The sequence below is a fragment of the Zootoca vivipara genome, chromosome 17 (assembly GCF_963506605.1).
Source record: "Zootoca vivipara chromosome 17, rZooViv1.1, whole genome shotgun sequence".
NCBI classification, from domain to species: domain Eukaryota; kingdom Metazoa; phylum Chordata; class Lepidosauria; order Squamata; family Lacertidae; genus Zootoca; species Zootoca vivipara.
Window position 1 is genome coordinate 3672750 of NC_083292.1, and position 16672 is coordinate 3689421.

Below are 16672 nucleotides of genomic sequence, written 5' to 3' on the forward strand. Positions count from 1 at the left end.
CCTTGTCATCCACCTCCCACGCTATTTGAGAGCAAGGTCTCTTCTGCGTGTCTGCCAAGGGCCCAGTAATTCCAGAAGTGAGGAGAGAGAGAAAGAGAGAGAGAGAGTTGCTTCCCCACCACTTTCAAAAGACGGACATCAAAGAAACACCCATGGATGCTGATCCAAGGATCTGCCTGGCATTCCTATATAAGAACGACCCTTTCTATTCACTCTGCCTTTCAGATTTGCTGACAGCACCCCAGCAGGTTAAGAATAAGTTTCTCAAGGAGCAGAAGGACCTAACAATGGTAAGGTGACCAGTTTCATTGCCTTCCCTCACCCTCAGCAGATGTTTTTGTTGTTGTTTATTAAATTTCTATATCACCCTTCATCCGAGGATCATTAGGGTAAGGGCCAGATCTGTTGAGCGCAGCATTCTAGCGTTGGAAGTCTCTCTGCTGTCTTTTGCCACCTGCACAAAATCATGGCAGATTTCTGAAGTACAGGAGGATTCTTAGTTGATTGTATGACTCCTTTCAAGCTTTTCCCTCCCTTCATTGTTCGTTTCCAGACTATAAAGAAACTGGAACAGCAGAAGCTGAGCAGGCTGCGACAACTGGACGAGGAAAGAAAACAGTTCAGTCTGCTCATGAGGAAGAAACTGACCCCCGGGGTCATAATCAGGACAGGGTCATCCACCATGACTATGGAAAGAGGTTCCCAGAGGACATTCTCCAGCATCCAGTTTTCTTCTCTGGCTTCCAGCAAGAGCAGCTGGAAGACCCAAGGCAGCAAGCCACACACCCAATCAGGCCCTGGCTTCTTTTCAGCCATTGGACGATAGGTTCCTGCAACTCACACTCCAAAGGTTTTGCAATGTAAGCTTGACACCCAGGGAGAATTGGATCTTTAAAATGTAACGTTCCAGGCAAGAAACGGAGAACTTTGCTGGGACTGCTGGGAATTGTAGTTCGGCAACATCTGTCCTTGCTTAACCTAACTCACATGGTTATTTCCAGGATTTAAAAAGTGGCATACAATAGCAGCATGATCCCATGTATCTCTACTCAGGAGTAAGTCATGTTGCGTTCAGTGGGATTTTCTCCTAGGTAAGGGCAGATACAAGGATCTGGCCTTCCACGTCAGATCCATTTCCGCAGTCCTGCAACATAAAATCAGCCCAAATTCTCTGGAAGAAAGGTGGGATTCAAAAGTGATTTGAGAGTTCTGTGCAAGCCTGAATGTCTGAACTGGCTCTTCTGTGTTTTCCACCCACAGGCAACCAATCTTTTATTTCCCAGACTGTCTGCTGGCAGCGAATATATACAAATGCCCAGACAGCAAGGAGGAATGAACAGGAAGTGGAAGTTAATTGCCTCTTACTGGTCACATGATGCCATCCATGAACTTTCACGGAATTATCAACAAATTAAAAAAAAAAAAGTGAAAGGTAACCATAGTTTCCACTGGCAATATAACACTCCGTCCCACTCGAGAGGTGGGCTAGGCTGCAATCCTACTGCAATCCACACTTAAGCCTGGCATAATCACTGAACTCAATGGGACTTATTTTTGTAGACATGTACGAGATTGCAGTTTTATGTACGGTATAAGTTTGTTCACATGCACATTTGAGGAAATATGTGAATAGAGAAGACTTCTCTAGGACTGAGTAATGTAGGCTTGTAAACAGCTACTAACCCGGTTGCAGGTGAGTGGTAGCAACTGCCAGCAGGTGGATCAGGCTGAATTCTGTATATTGAAAGTAATTCAGTTCCCCACACTTCTTTTCAGGCAATTAATAGGTCATAAATTACTAACGCACACATAGGAGTCTTATAAATGTCAGCTGCTGATGTCAGGATCTAGATCACGGTTGATTTTCTGAGCATGCAACTCCACTGTTATATCACCTGCAGTGACTTCTGGTCCATTTTTGGACCCAATTCAAAGAGATGGCTATTACAAGGGATGGCTGACCTCATTCCTGCTCACCTTTGCTTGACTCAGAAAAGAGGCAAATTGCTTTCCTGCAAAATTGGAAAAGCAGATAATTTTCCAAGCCAATCTATCATTTGTACGTTACCCACTCATTACACAGCCTGCAGCCACTGGACTGATTTTGGGAGGCTGCTCTGTGAACAATTAGCCTCCAGTTTTATTTCGTTTGCATCGACTTCAAGTTAATTTCTGGATGAAATTCAGCATGCCTGTTCTTACCTATAAAGCCCAAACAGTTTGGGACCAGGACACTTGAAGGACTACCTCCTCCCAGATTGTCCTGCATCCAATGTTGAAGGCGCTGCTTTCAAAACCTCATGGAACATGAGATGGGTCCTTTTCTACTGAGGCTTCTGTCTTGTGGCTCCATTTCCCTCCTGTATTTTTTTGCTTCAGGCACCTTTCAATGTAGGTTAAATTTGACTGTTTTGTCCTGCTCCTGATTCTGCTGTTCAGGTAATTGAACTTTTAAAAATTGCATTTTTAAGTCATTTTATGAACTTCTTTGTAAGCTGCTTTGATGCTTTTTGCAATTAAAGGAAAGTGGGACGTGCATTTTTAACTAACTAAAGTAGCTATGCAGTTTAGTGGGCCAGAGGACTGTGCACTTGCTCACCTCCTACCCGTTTCTTGTGCAGATATCCTGCATAGGCCCCTTCTAAATGTGTCTGATTTTATGTCTGTCCGTCAATGGTGGTTCCTGTGAAGGGTCTTGCCTATGGGAAAGCTCTTCAAATAAATTATAGGCTGTTACAAGGAAAACACCCGAATCCTGTTTTCCTAGAAGCAGTTTATTAAGGAAAAGTTACAAAACATTTGTAAAACAAAACAGCATTGAGATGGCAAAGATTCAGTATAATATACAGGCCTGTCAATAAGTTATAGGGTCTCTAGAAAACACTGGTTCCTGATAGACCACCAAATGTAACATAAATCTTTAAATTTGGGCTCAGGAAGCAAAGCACACAGAGACAACTGTTTGTGGAAGGATGAAAGAAAGTGTGTTTTGGCTGTGCTGGAACCATGTCCAACATTCAAGGAAATAAGATCACATGGCAGAGGTTTTCTGCCAGAAGTACAGAAAAGGAGAAAAGCACACTATTCATTCAATCTTTCCTTGTGGCTGGTCAAACATGAGACAGGATAAGCCACTCGGTCAGTTTCATTACTGAAATTGTCAAGCAGTTGTTGGTGTGCTTTCAATAGTGGCATTTAACTGTGATAGGTTAATCTGCTTGTTCCAGCTTAAATTTTGGCTGAACTGGCTCTGTTTAGAAGCAGATGTAGTGATCACTATTAAAAAGCGTGATGGGGGTGGACAAATACCTAAGATGCATTGTTAACCGTACTGAAAACCATAGCTCAGAGCAGTCTTTAAATCGACAGTTCTTTCTACTAATTTGAAAGGAGCTCTACAGGACCAGCCCAGGAGCCCCAAAATTTCAGTTCCTAAAGCAAATATTAGATTTCTATTTAAATAATTCAAATTGATTTGATTTGTACCAAATGGAGCAGTTGGTCCAAGGACGCTATATTAGAGATTCATCACGCTTGGCTTTACACATTTCTGGCTTTACAGCTGCACTAGCTGAAGCCGTTGGTTCAAGGCAGTTACACATTAACCATCCTGACTTTATAATATAGCAGAAGTTTTAAGTGTCAACATGGGCCACTGAACAGACTAGCTGCATCCAACTTATGTGGCTGTTCCAAAATGTTTAGCCCCAGGGATTGTCATACAGGTCCCTCTTTTCCAGTGTCCCGTAACCAACATCGGTAGCTTAACAGCTACAATCTGAAATTCACATACACCAACGATGCTGTTAAACAGCCAATTTCAATTTCTTTTTCTTAGCCTTCATGACAGCTGGCAGTGAAATCTTGAATGCAGTCCTAGAATGACAAAAAAATAATAATCCTGGCTGGGTTGCTAGAAGCTGCACCTGCAGATATGTTCACACATAACATTAAGCCATTGTTTGTTTTATCTAAGAGGTGTTGAACAATCCAGGATTAGTCTTGCAATCAGGCAAAGTAACAGTGGCTTGCTTCACCTGGTGTTGCTTTTGTTACCTAACTGCTCTCACCTTGCTCCAGGTGCCTATGGGAAGCCCACAAGGAGAACCCGAGTGCAACAGTACTCGCCTCATCCACAGTTCCTAGGTCCTGTGTCCAGAGGCAAACTACCTCTGACAGTGGAGGCAGAATGTGGCCATTGTGGCCAACAGCCATTGGTAGCCACATCTGCCATAATTTGTCTACTATTTTAAAGTTGTCCCAGCTGGTGGCCATCATCACTTATTGTGGGAGCAAATTCCACATGCATTGTGTGAACAAGTACTTTTTATTTGTCCTGAATATTCGACATGTCTAGTAGGGTCATGCAGTTAAGAAGGGGAAGGGGTCAAATTCCTGTCCACAAACTACTGAAAACTATGCCCAGTTCCAGTTCCCATAAACATGATGGACGCATGTCTGAACCCCTCTCTCTGCAACAATGAGGGCCAGAAACTTTTTGTTGCTTTTATGCAGAGAATGCAGAACAAATGCATGTCCAAGCCTACCTGGACATGTTTTATTTTAAATAAATATATATAAAATTATGTATCAAGGTCACTTACTCGCAAGTGGTGCAAATTGGACTGAAGCTGCAGAATACTGTGCGGACAAAAGAACAACAACAGATACATTCAGACTGTAAACTGGTTAAGGAAGGCTGCAGAAATCAATCAAAACCTGGGAAAACCAATCGGATAATAAGACTTACTTGACAAACACACAGAGCAGACATAACCGATTTCAATGAGATTTCTGTGGCAGAAGCAGGCAGCTCGGTAGTCAACATGAACAGGGGGTGGGAGAATTAGCTGGGATCTTTGTTCTTGGTCAGGCAGATATACCCACTGTAATAATAATAATAATAATAATAATAATAATAATAATAATAATAATAATAAATAGCAGCAGCTTTCTAACTTCAGAGAACACGGCTAGATTAAAGTAGGGGTCAGGTGAAGGTAGATTAGGATGCATTAGAAAAGCACAGGGTGATCTGCAATGATTGACAGGAGTTTCCAACTCCCAATTGTCACAACACAGTAAGTTTTTGTGGGATATAAAGCTGTCAGTCAAGTCTAACATTCCGAGAGGACTAACTACCTCTATGTAGCATGCAGCTTTGTCAGTTGTTTGGTTGCTGCTAGGTGTGTTAACTGGTAATACTCAAGATGCAGTCTTCTCATGATTCACTACTATCTAGTACAGTCATACCTCTGGTTATGTTGCATATTTTCAGCTTAAGAATGCAGCGGACCCAGAAGTGTTTACTTCTGGGTTCCGCCGCGTGCACATGCACAGAAGCGTTCTGTGCTCTTTGTGCATGTGCTGAAGCACTCTATCAGCGCTTCGTGCATGCGCTGAAGCGCCGCTCCGGATACGTACTTTTCGGGGTGAGAACGGAACCCTGGAACGGATCGAGTACCGTACATATCCAGAGGTACCACTGTATATAGTTTATCTGTTATTTAACTTAAGCCTGCCTTCAGGAACAACTCTGTAAACTGAATGAATCTGATAGTAAAGTAGTTTATGTTAATATGATTCAGATTCATGTGTGTTTTCTTTAAGAGGGACAGAAAGGGATTATTATCAATCAGGAAGGTATAATTATTGATAGGACTCAAACGAGTTAGCAACCTGCTTGTCGTTGCATAAACTCAAACAGGGGATCGTTTAAACTCTGCTAAATTATATAAACGTCCCCACAGTGTTTTTTTCTAAACTACATTGTTAGAATCCTTGACCATAGTAACGCAGATGTGGTTTTGACCTTGCATATCCTGGTCACTCCAGTGTGTAGTTCAAGGGGTTCATTTGGCAACTGGCGCCACCCAATGAGCCACTGTTTCACACCTGGCTCTAGTTGGGAGACATTGGGGTTCCAGTATAAAAAAGATGCTGACACCCAGGTAAATTCCACAAGCCTTAAGTTTGCCCACACCTGGATGTGAGGACTAAGAATGTTAAGGATTTGCTTCCTGGATAAAGCCAAAGTCTGCTGAGCCCATTGCTTTGTTTCCAGTGGTGGTTAGTCAGTTGTCTTTGGCAGCTCGCAAGCACAGTGCATTCCCAATCGCCTTCTAAATCTGGCCGCAGACAGTCCGGAAATCAGCGTGCTTTGGCACGAGTAGAATGTATCCTTTTATTTAAAATGCATCTCTGGGTTATTTGTGGGGCATAGGAATTCGTTCATCCCCCCACGCCCAAAAAATATAGTCCGGCCCCCCACAAGGTCTGAGGGACAGTGGAGCGGCCCCCTGCTGAAAAAGTTTGCTGACCCCTGATTTTATCTCATGACTGAGGGCCTCTTCTACAGCTATCCTCTATGGAGCAAAGTCTACCTATCCAAAATGTTAGCACAATTATTATTTTTTATCCTCCCTGGAAAGTTTTCAAAAACTGTAAATCACGGCTCTGAGAATCAATCCAAGGCCACTAAAGGTTTGGCCATCCCATATGTCAAGAAGAAAAGGGGCACTTTACAGATCATCACACAAAATGCAGGCAACAATTTATAAAAGCTTGTTCATGGAGCACTTTTGAACCAGAATTAATATAGAGGTGATTGATTGGAAAAGTGGAACTCACCAGCAAATACTGCAGCAGAGATGGCATATGGGGAACTTTCAAGTAAATGCCACCAGTAATATCGCAAGCCTGGAAAACATGGTGCTATTACTTTAAAAACAGTGTAACACCAGGAGGAAGTAAGCAGCTTAGTGGTAGAACATATGCTTTGCATGCAGAAGGCCCAATGCTCAATCCTGGATTATTCAGGTAAGATTAGGAAAGACCCCGTCTGAAAGAGTTGCTACCAGTAAAACGAGGTGGACTCAGCTTAGGGAATGGCTTGACTCAGCATAAGGAATCTTCCTATGTGCCTAGCTCCTAGACCTCATGACTGTCACGACCTCTTCCTATTTTCTAGATATCTTGATATTCTAAAATTTACTTCAAGCCCACGGAAGCCCCTCCCCTGCAAAATAATTCCTAGATAATAATACTTTCCATACTCAAACAATGTGCAAATAATGCAAATGGTGTACAATGATAACAGTCAGATGTGCTGCAATTACCTCGCCAGATTGTGCTGTGATTTCTACTGGGATGCTGATCAAAACGCTTCCTAACACTATAATCTATTTGCAGGACAGCCAGACAGCCAAGGAAGGCAAATCATAGAATTGTAGAGTTAGAAGGGACCCCAAGGGTCACCTAGTCCAGGGGTAGGCAACCTAAGGCCTGGGGGCCGGATGCGGCCCAATCACCTTCTAAATCCGGCCTGTGGGTGGTCCGAGAATCAGCATGTTTTTACTTAAATTTTTATTTAAAATGCATCTCTGGGTTATTTGTGGGGCATAGGAATTTGTTCATACTCCCCCCCCCCAAAAAAAATTATCCGGCCCCCACAAGGTGTGAGGGACAGTGGACCGGCCCCCTGCTGAAAAAGGTTGCTGACCCCTAGACCAGCCCCCTGCAGTGCAGGAATCACAACTAATGCATTCTGGAAACTAAAGTACAACAACCAGCAGCTGTGCCTCCTTTGTCTGGACGACTTCTCACTCTTCTTTCCCGTCCCTGCCCCACCTACTCCAAATTTATGCAGCCAATGACAATTACTCAGCAACATACTTCTTACCTGCTGCAAGAGCCCTGAATCAGAATCCAGAACGCAGGCGTCAATCAAAACATTCTGAAAAACCAGGAGAAGATGAGAGTTAGGTTTTATTGGAAAAGGGAGTAAAGGAGAGAGGAGTTTTCTCTTTTTACTTAAACCATTTACAGTATATATACCACGTAACTAGAAACATCTCTAGGTGGTTCACAAGGATGCAATATAAAAAGTGAAAATCTATATATATATAAAAATGTAGAAGGCGCATGTTTGTACAGCCGCACCTTTCTCCACAACCGCTTGCCCGATTGCCCTCAAATTTGCCCACAACATCGGGTGCGCATGTGGGAGTGTCTCTATCCACTTACATTGGCCAGATGACACACCTAGGACAGGTAGAAACCTGGATTTCTGTACAAAAAAGTGCCCCCTCCAGTGGACATCCAACAAACATCCAACATACTGCCAAAATCCTGCCCACTCCCCATCCACCCCAGGACCCACCCCACCACAGAGACCAGACCTCTGCCAGGGACCAGGCCACCCCAACAATAGCCCACTCCCCAAGGACCCCCGCCTGCCACGGAGGTACCTACCCCAGAGATCCCCCCCTCAGGGAACAGGCCGATCCGATCACACCACCTCCAAAGGTGCACCACCCCACTCCCCAGGGATCCCCGCCCACCCCAGAGATCATCCCCTTCCCCATCCCGCCCGATCCACGATCCTCGCCCTCCCCGGAGATTACGCCCACTGATGGGAGTCAGACCCCAACAGAATCCAAAGGGCTGCAGGGTCTCCAGTCATGTTATGTTTTTAAAGGTGCTTTCGTTTGTGTGTCTGTGTGTGCATTTTTAACTGTCAGTCCGTCCGTCCCCAAGTCTTGAACACAACACAGAGTGGTTAGTTTTAAAAATCAGGGCTGGGACAATATCCAGAGGCGTAGTTAAGCTCCGTTGCACTGCTGGCAAGAGCAGCGCTGGCACTTTCCCGTCCCTGGCGACCTCTGCTGAGGCACCCAGGGGAGAAGCAGCCCAAGGAGCGGGTGGACTGACGGGATTTTAGCATGTTAAGAAATACTACTGGTGTCATAATCAACTATTGGCATCACCTGTTTCTGGGCTGCAAAGATCACATTCATGAAGTTCATGTACTGCAACGCACTGTCTTCAGCAGCTTTTATGACCTGGGTGAAGAAATTGGCATTTCTTAGTCTACAATACTGACCAAGTGCTGGGATTCAGGATTTGTAAGGAAATCTGAAAAGTCTTACCAAAATCCTAGACTTGATTTCCTGGCTGGCTGCATATTGAAGGAGGGGAGGGGGAGGGGGAAAGAGGAGAAATATATATATATAATTGCATCAAACTCCAAAGCTTTGCTGTCAATCTGTTCACAAAATCTCTATGCAGTCTCCATACTTTGTTTTCTTTAAGGAAAGTTAAATGCCAAATCACCTGACTATAATCATAGCTCAGTAGCAGAGCACATGCTTGGCATGTAGAGTTGCAGGTTCAACACCTGACATCTCCAGTTTTTCCTTTTTAAAAAAGAATCCAGGAATCTGCCTTGGCAGCTCAGTCGGTAGAGCATGGGACTCTTAATCCCAGAGTCATGAGTTCGAGCCCCATGTTGGGCAAAAAATTCCTGCATTGCAAGGGGTTGGGGTAGATGATTCTTGTGGTCCCTTCCAACTCTACAATTCTATGATTCTATGAAGTGATGGGAAGATCCTTCTCTGACTGAGACCCTGAAGAGCTCCTGCCAGTCAGAGTAGATCACAGGTAGCTGTTGTTGTTGTTGTTGTTGTTGTTGTTGTTGTTGTTGTTGTTGTTATTATTATTATTATTATTATTATTATTATTATTATTATCCGATCTAGTCCAACCCCTGCTAACTCTTACCAGCCTTAGCTCACATGAGCAATGGTCAGGGATGATGTGAGTTGTAGTCTGGAGGGGACCACAATGGCACATACTGGATCAAACTGGGCTAGATAGACAAACAGTCTGGCATGCTATAAGACTGCTTCCTATGTACCCCAAACACTGTTAAGGACTGGTTGGAAAACAGGATATGAAACCATCGTTTAAAGATACAGTGGTGCCTCGCTTTACGAATGCCTCACACAACGAAAAACTCGCTAGACGAAAGAGTTTTGCGTTGCGAGAGGCATTCGTCTTACGAAGCGCAGCCATAGAAAGCGGCAAAGGAAGATCTGCTGTCAGTGCGGGAAGCTGACAGCTAATCTTCCTTTGCCTCCGAAGCTGTGCTCAGTGTGGGGGGAGGCAGGTGGAAGGCGGCGGCGGGAAAAGGTATTTCCCCGCCGCCGCCTCTCGCCCCGCAGCCCCGACACTGAGCGCAACTTCGGAGACCTCCAAAGTTGCGCTCCGTGTGGGGGGAGGCAGGTGGGAGGCGGCAGCAGTAGAAGGTATTTTCCCGCCGCCGCCTCTAGCCCCTCAACAGGCGGGATGTGGGGGAAACGCAGTATTTCTCCTGCGTCCCCCCCCCCCGCATCCCGTCCGACACACAGTGGGGATTGTAGGGGCTTCTCAAGCGCCCTACGATCCCCGCTGTGTGACAGGCGGGATGCGGGGGAAACGCAGGATTTTTCCTGCGTCCCCCCACCATCACGCCTGTCACACAGCGGGGATCGTAGAGGCTTCTCAAGCCCCTACGATCCCCACTGTGTGTCGGGGGAAGCAGGCAAGACGCGGCGGCGGGGGAACGGTCTTCCTCCGCCACCGTGTCTTGCCGCGCACAGCCGGCATGGAGCGTGGTTTCGGAGGTGTCTGAAGCCGCGCTCCATGTCGGGGGAGGCAGGCAAGACGCGGCGGCGGGGGGACGTCTTCCCCCGCCGCCGTTTCTCACCGTTTCTCACCGTTTCTCACCGTTTCTCACCGTTTCTCACCGTTTCTCACCGTTTCTCACCGTTTCTCACCGTTTCTCACCGTTTCTCGCCGGCATGGGGCTTGGCAGAGGTGGGGGCAAGGCGCAGGATCATTCCTTCGCCTTTCCCCCACCCCGCCCGACAGAGCCGGATCTGACGAAGCTTCTGAAGCTTCGTCCGTTCCGGCTCTGTTGTTGGCAGCAGCGGCGCTTGCTCTCTTGGCTCGGGGAAGCGCCTGCCTGCCTTCCCCGAGCCAAGAGAACAAGCGCCGCCGCTGCCACCAGTTCCCCCCGAGCCCATAGGAACGCATTAATTGACTTTTAATGCATTCCTATGGGAAACGATGCCTCGCTAGACGAAATTTTCGTAGGACGAATTGAGTCCTGGAACGAATTAATTTCGTCTAGCGAGGCACCACTGTAATTCAGAAACTCTTGTTAACATCAACCATGATTAATTGCAAACCATAGTTTAAAACAGGGGTTTCCCAAATTTGCCTTCCAAGTCCACAGCTTAGTTTGGCAAGCTATACCAGTGTTTCCCAACCTTGTGCCTCCAGCTGTTTTCGGACTACAATTCCCATCATTCCTGACCACTGGTCTTGCTAGCTAGGGATGATGGGAGTTGTAGTCCCAAAACATCTGGAGGCACAAGGTTGGGAAACACTGAGCTATACTACAGTTTTGCTTTATGTTTCAGAGGTTAACCAGGGCTAAGTATGCTTGCATTAGGCCAAATTATATCTAATATCGGCACAGAAAACAACACACACATGCAAAGGTCAATTAATAAATCTTTAAGATCATTCAATTCAGAGTAATAAAGATGAAAAAAGTCAACCCACATTTCTCTCTCTTAATTTGTTCCCATTTTTTATTTTAAAAAACCCAGTATCTGTTACAGAGTTAAGCATAATACTGTACCTTTTCCCTCTTTAGTCATCCTGTGAATATCTAAGACATGTAATATTCAGGAGTAATTTGTTAAATATAAGAGCATCTTAATGTAACAGATGTTATAAAAGCAGAATTTCTGGGCTATGGGTACAAATATATCTGGCCTGATATATAAGGCTCTTTTTTATGCTCCCATGGGTGAATTTTTATGCACTGCCACCTCTTTGGCATCAATCAGCTCTCTCCTTGCCTTTTCCATTAAACATTTAGCATAACTCCTTAATCCTACTTCCTGAACTGCAACCAAGCCTAAGTATGGATAGCTTCATTCACCCCCAGTTCTCTCTTGCTATGCTTGTCCATCTCTCCCTTCCCCCTGTCCAAATGTATACTGGATGCTCCACTGTCAAGATGTATGTATACACTGGATGCTCCTTTGGGGCAGAGACCTACCGCTCTCCCCCCACCCCCTTTTTTTGCTTATAAAACCTTGTATAACGTATGGTGCAGAATGACAGCACAACACATACATACAACAAATCCAGGAGTGGTTGCATAAATTATATCCATGCTATGGTTTTGAAAAGAACAGGAAAAACTTTAAAAGTCTGGTTTCAGAAGGATACAGCAAATTCCTTTAGCAAGAGATCCTGCCAGTAATGATTCGGTCTGCTGCCCTCTTATTTCAGCTGCCACAAAAGAGAAATCACACACACAAACAAAATGAGTACATGGTTTGGTATTTCTTGGCTTTATTGTGTTAATTGCACATTATGCTTTAACTACAGGTAGTTCTTTATGATGATGAAAACCTGTTAACCATTTGCTATGGATTTCCTTCCCCCATGGAAATTAGACTTGAAAGAAGGATTCTATGGTAGCTTATAGAACAGGTTGTGTTGTGTGCCTGGTTCTGGTATGTGTGCAATGCCCACAAGGTTCTCTAGTTTGCAAATGTGCCCACAAGCCTGAAAAGGTTGGTGCCTTCTGTTCTAGGGAATAATTCAAAGGCACATGAGACCACTCCCTTGCGGAAGCTAAGCATGTCTGGGTCTGGTTGTCAGTGCCTGGATGGGAGACTGCCTGGGAAAGGAGATCTAAAATGTTAGAAACTAAAGAAAGAAATTTATAGTGCAGGGGTTCTCAAAGGGTGTGGCAGGACAGAATGGCAAGTGTGGCAGAAAGATTCAAGGACAATCAAAGAAACATTTAAGCGTTTCAGTGCAGTATAGTATAGTATCAAAGTGATTTTTTTATTTGCAGAATAAGAATAGGTATCTTTTCAAAATGAGAGCAAGAGCATTACGTGATACTGAGGACAATCCTGGTTGAGATCCAGAATTGCTGGACAAGACTCATTTACACTTATACCTTGGGAATGATTCCTGTTCTTAAAAAGCTGCATTGTTTTATACTTTCTGGATATGCCATTTTGTTCTATGTCATAAATCAGGCACTGCTACGCATCGTTTCTTTTTGTTTTCTTATTAATTTTTTTTAAAAAAATTACAGGAAGTGTGGCCCGGAGAAAAAAGTTTGAGAACCACTAGTATAGCCATTTAAATCACACATGGTATTTGCAGTGTAGGCCTCTCTCAAGACTAAATAAGAGCAGGTGGCAATTGTCTGTGTCAACTTGGGTGGAGGGAACAGCCACAAAGGAAAAAGAGAAAGTGGATGGCGCAGCACCCAAGGGGTCGACATCCAAGCCTGTAGGCCTCCAGATGTTACGTCCTGACCATTGGCCACATTGACTGGGGCTGATTAGAGTTGAACAACATCTGGAGGCCCCCAAGTTCCCCATCCCTTACATAAAGCAAAACTGCCTCTCACAGTAATGCATTCTAAGGGAAGTCAACCCTATACCTGGTCATAGGGTTAAATGGTTTAGGAAAAAAGTACCGGTAAGTAGGAAACACAGAGGCTGTAGAACAAAGCAAAGCAAACCAGCTTCTCATCTTACTGTTAGTCATGAGGTCCTTGATCTCTTCTGCAATAGTTTCATTTATTGTTGTTAACAACTCATATTTTCCATCCTTGCTGCCAGATATATTAGATTCACCAAAGAGATCAGCTGGTGCCCAATGTTTTCCAGGGTAGAGGAAACGACTAAGAGAAATTGAAATTGTATTAACTTATTTGCCACAATATGAAGCATCAGACAACATTCAGCATTAAAGTCAAGATGAAAAGTAAAAAGAAAATGTGCATGATTTTGTTCCTACTGATTTCTATCAAACACTTCAGCATATAAAATGCTTTAGAGTTCAGTTCTCATTTATCTTCACAGCAACATTGTGAGGTCGGTAAGGCCCCCTTTGCCCTTTGTCATTTACATGCTCTCTAGGTGAGCAATCAGAGCTCACACATTGCCTTGCTGGATCATTCACATGCTCACCTGGTGCAAGTCCAAATACATGAATTATCTTTCTGGATCAGACAAAAGAGTCATCACTGTCAGTACTGTTTCCAAAGAACAGCCAGTTTGGTATCTTTTGTGAGGCTCCAAAGAAGAGTAAGCCTGAGATCCAGCCATCCCACTACTGTTTAACTTCAGAATCACCCACCCACACCTCTTCCTATTCTATCCACAGCTCAATTCCAAATGCCTGACCATTAAAAAGCTACAACCATCCAAGAAGCTACAATACCTTTCCTGTATATGGCTGGCTATCACAGCCAGTTTGTTGTTGCGGTTCATAAATAAGTGCGAATTTCCCAACACCATGGCTGCATCGAGGCATTTTGATAATGTAAGCTGTGGGTAAAAGCAGGGGAGAATTATTAAACACCACACACATTTAAAATTGGAAATTTAATTTGTGAAGATCTCATCAAACTTTACTTATGACAAGAAGAGAAAATGTAACTTAAATAATAAAATAAAACAGGATGTTGCTGGACTACAATACCCATCCCTCACCATTGGTCATGCTGACTGGAGCTCATGGGAGCTGAAGTCCCACAACAGATTCCCCACCCCTCATTTAAAGAACACTATAGACAAATTTTGGTTTACTCAGAGAATACAGGAAAGTTTTTTTCAGACCATGCTACATCTACAAATAATCCCCACTAAACTAGTGTGTGGTCAATGTTGGGGGTGGGGGCACTTGTAACTCTCCAGAAAGAGAGTGCAAGGTGATAGGAGCTCGTCATCCTCCTCTTATCACTGCTCAGATGCTCAGAGAGGAGAACCAAAGGCAACAGCATCATGAAATAGCATCAAGTTCAGGGGTTCTTAAGGTGGCACAGGCCCACTTTTTGTCAGGCCTTGATAACTGCTCAACAATGCTGACCCCTGGTGCTGGCTCTGCACTAAACACAGCACATTAGCACACTGAATTAGCAGATTATCAGTCCAGTTCTAACTACAACTGACATAGGACCACACACTTACAGTAATTGGAAGTTCTTCAGACTCACAGGAACACTGAAGACTTCAATCTAAATTATAATAATGCATCCAAATAAGTGTTGTTGTTGTTGTTGTTTTAAAAAAGGGACAGAAAATCAATGATCCTGACATAGGTTTCACATATAATGGGAAAGTCCTACCTCTGAGCCTCCTAATGCCTGCTTTCCCCACCAAATAGGGTTAGTGTCAACAACAATGACTAGGAGGTTCAGCTCATCATCTGGAAAAAAATAATGAAATATCAGCCCCCATAACTGTGAAAACGTTAGCTGACAGTTTCCCAGCTCTGTAGGAAGATTGAAATTTACAGTCTATGTCCAGTTTGTTTGTTGCTGTCTCTTAATGATGAACAGATTAACAGAAGGTGCAAGGAACCACTGGCCCTCCAGATGCTGTGGGCCTACAACTCCCACTATCCTTATTGGCCCTGTTGGCTGGGCTTGGTGAAAACTGGAATTCAACAACATCTGGAGGAACACAGCTTCCCCACCCCTAATCTACAGGCAGAAGAAAGGAGATTCCAACTAAACATCAGGAAGAACTTTCTGACAGTAAGAGCTGTACAACAGTGTAACAGTGGTGGCCTCTTCTTCCTTGGAGGTTTTTAAGCAGAAAGTGGATAGCCTCTAGAGTGGATGGATGCTTTAGCTGAGATTCCTGCATTGCAGGGTCTTGGATTAGATGTCCTTCAGGGCCCCTTCCAAATCTACAATTCTATGATTCTGTGAGTCTACATCCATCCACAGAGGTGCTATAACAGCAAGCCTGCTCAGTGTGGAGAGCTTCCAATGTATTTTTAAAAAGATACAGCAGCAGCCCTCGGAAGTTACATTTCTTGCTTTCTTTCTGAATAGTGTTGATGGGAACCACGTGTGTGTAACCTTGAACTCTATGATGGAAGACAGGTGGGATATAATTGTAAAAAAATACTGTAAAGGAAAATCTTTGTAATAGCTCTTTGAGTTAAATACTATTGTTCTCATTTTACAGATAGGAAATGTAAGCATATGTGTAGGCAGCTGGCATCTCTATCTCTGGAGGCAATGGAGGGATGCCAAGCAAACAAAATTTTACTAGCCCTAAAAGCCAAAGAGAGTTGCCAGAAAAGGAAGAGGGGGGAGAGTGAAAGTGGAGGAGAGAAAGCTGTAATCAATTATTTTGCTCCAGTTAGCACAAATGCTGTCATCATCCAAATGAAAGCCGATCTCTGTGTGTGTGAAGATACGTTTGTGCATTTCAGTGGGTGTTTAGCAGCGATATTTACACCTGAATCCCAAGGAGGAGTGAGAAGTGTGCTAAGCACTGAGTGCTTAGATCCCATTTTAAATTCAGTTTTCTTTTTTAAAAAGAGGGGGAGGAGCTCTGCACATATTTAGGGACCAGGAAAAACACTCAGCACATGCTCAGATGCAGCCACACCACAGAACCTGAACTTAAACACACACACACACACACACACACACACACAGAGAGAGAGAGAGAGAGAGAGAGAGAGAGAGAGAGAGAGAGAGAGAGAGAGAGAGAGAGAGAGAGAGAGGAACTTGACAGCCACGAGACTCCCTCCCTCACTCCTGGCTAATTCAACAGGAGCACAGGGAAGGAGCCAGAATCGCAGCGCCGATCCTTCCCCGCCCCGTTTTTTCCTGAAATCCTGGGGCAGCAGCGGGAAGGAGACACCAGACGCCGCGGACTCACCTCCACTCATATCGCCCCGCGGCAGGGACGAGCAGGCGAACTTCCGTCGCTCGAGAAGGAGGTCACGCGAGCTTCAGGCGCGTCATCTCAACGTCACTTTTCCCACTTCCCCTCCC

At 44.5% G+C, this 16672-nt stretch overlaps 1 protein-coding gene across 2 annotated transcripts; it reads right to left on the reverse strand.

Annotated features, from left to right (window-relative positions):
• Window positions 1-241: 241 nt before the first annotated feature.
• GTF2H3 (general transcription factor IIH subunit 3) lies at window positions 242-16616 on the reverse strand. 2 transcript variants are annotated; one of them, XM_035097909.2, is made up of 13 exons: window positions 16557-16616; window positions 15002-15081; window positions 14095-14201; window positions 13407-13552; window positions 12070-12132; window positions 11471-11500; window positions 8931-8959; window positions 8769-8843; window positions 7682-7735; window positions 6631-6699; window positions 4751-4886; window positions 4605-4641; window positions 243-3876 (listed from the first exon to the last, which is right to left on the reverse strand). In XM_035097909.2, exons 1-13 carry the CDS (start codon window positions 16564-16566, stop codon window positions 3807-3809), a joined length of 906 nt encoding a protein of 301 aa, XP_034953800.1. In that variant the 5' UTR covers window positions 16567-16616; the 3' UTR covers window positions 243-3806. The 2 variants fall into 2 exon arrangements, with proteins under 2 accessions (XP_060125858.1, XP_034953800.1); XM_060269875.1 differs by lacking the exons at window positions 15002-15081; window positions 16557-16616 and adding an exon at window positions 14844-14922 and having other exon boundaries at window positions 242-3876.
• Between the last annotated feature and the right edge of the window lie 56 nt (window positions 16617-16672).

What these genes read in the sequence shown, in the direction of transcription:
- GTF2H3 (XM_035097909.2), bottom strand. An exon ending in TCTTTGCAGCCCAGAAACAG is followed by an intron (nt 7,736 to 8,768) that starts GTGATGCCAATA and finishes CTGGTTTTTCAG; the next exon opens with AATGTTTTGATTGACGCCTG. An exon ending in CTCTGCTGCAGTATTTGCTG is followed by an intron (nt 4,887 to 6,630) that starts GTGAGTTCCACT and finishes TTATTATTACAG; the next exon opens with TGGGTATATCTGCCTGACCA.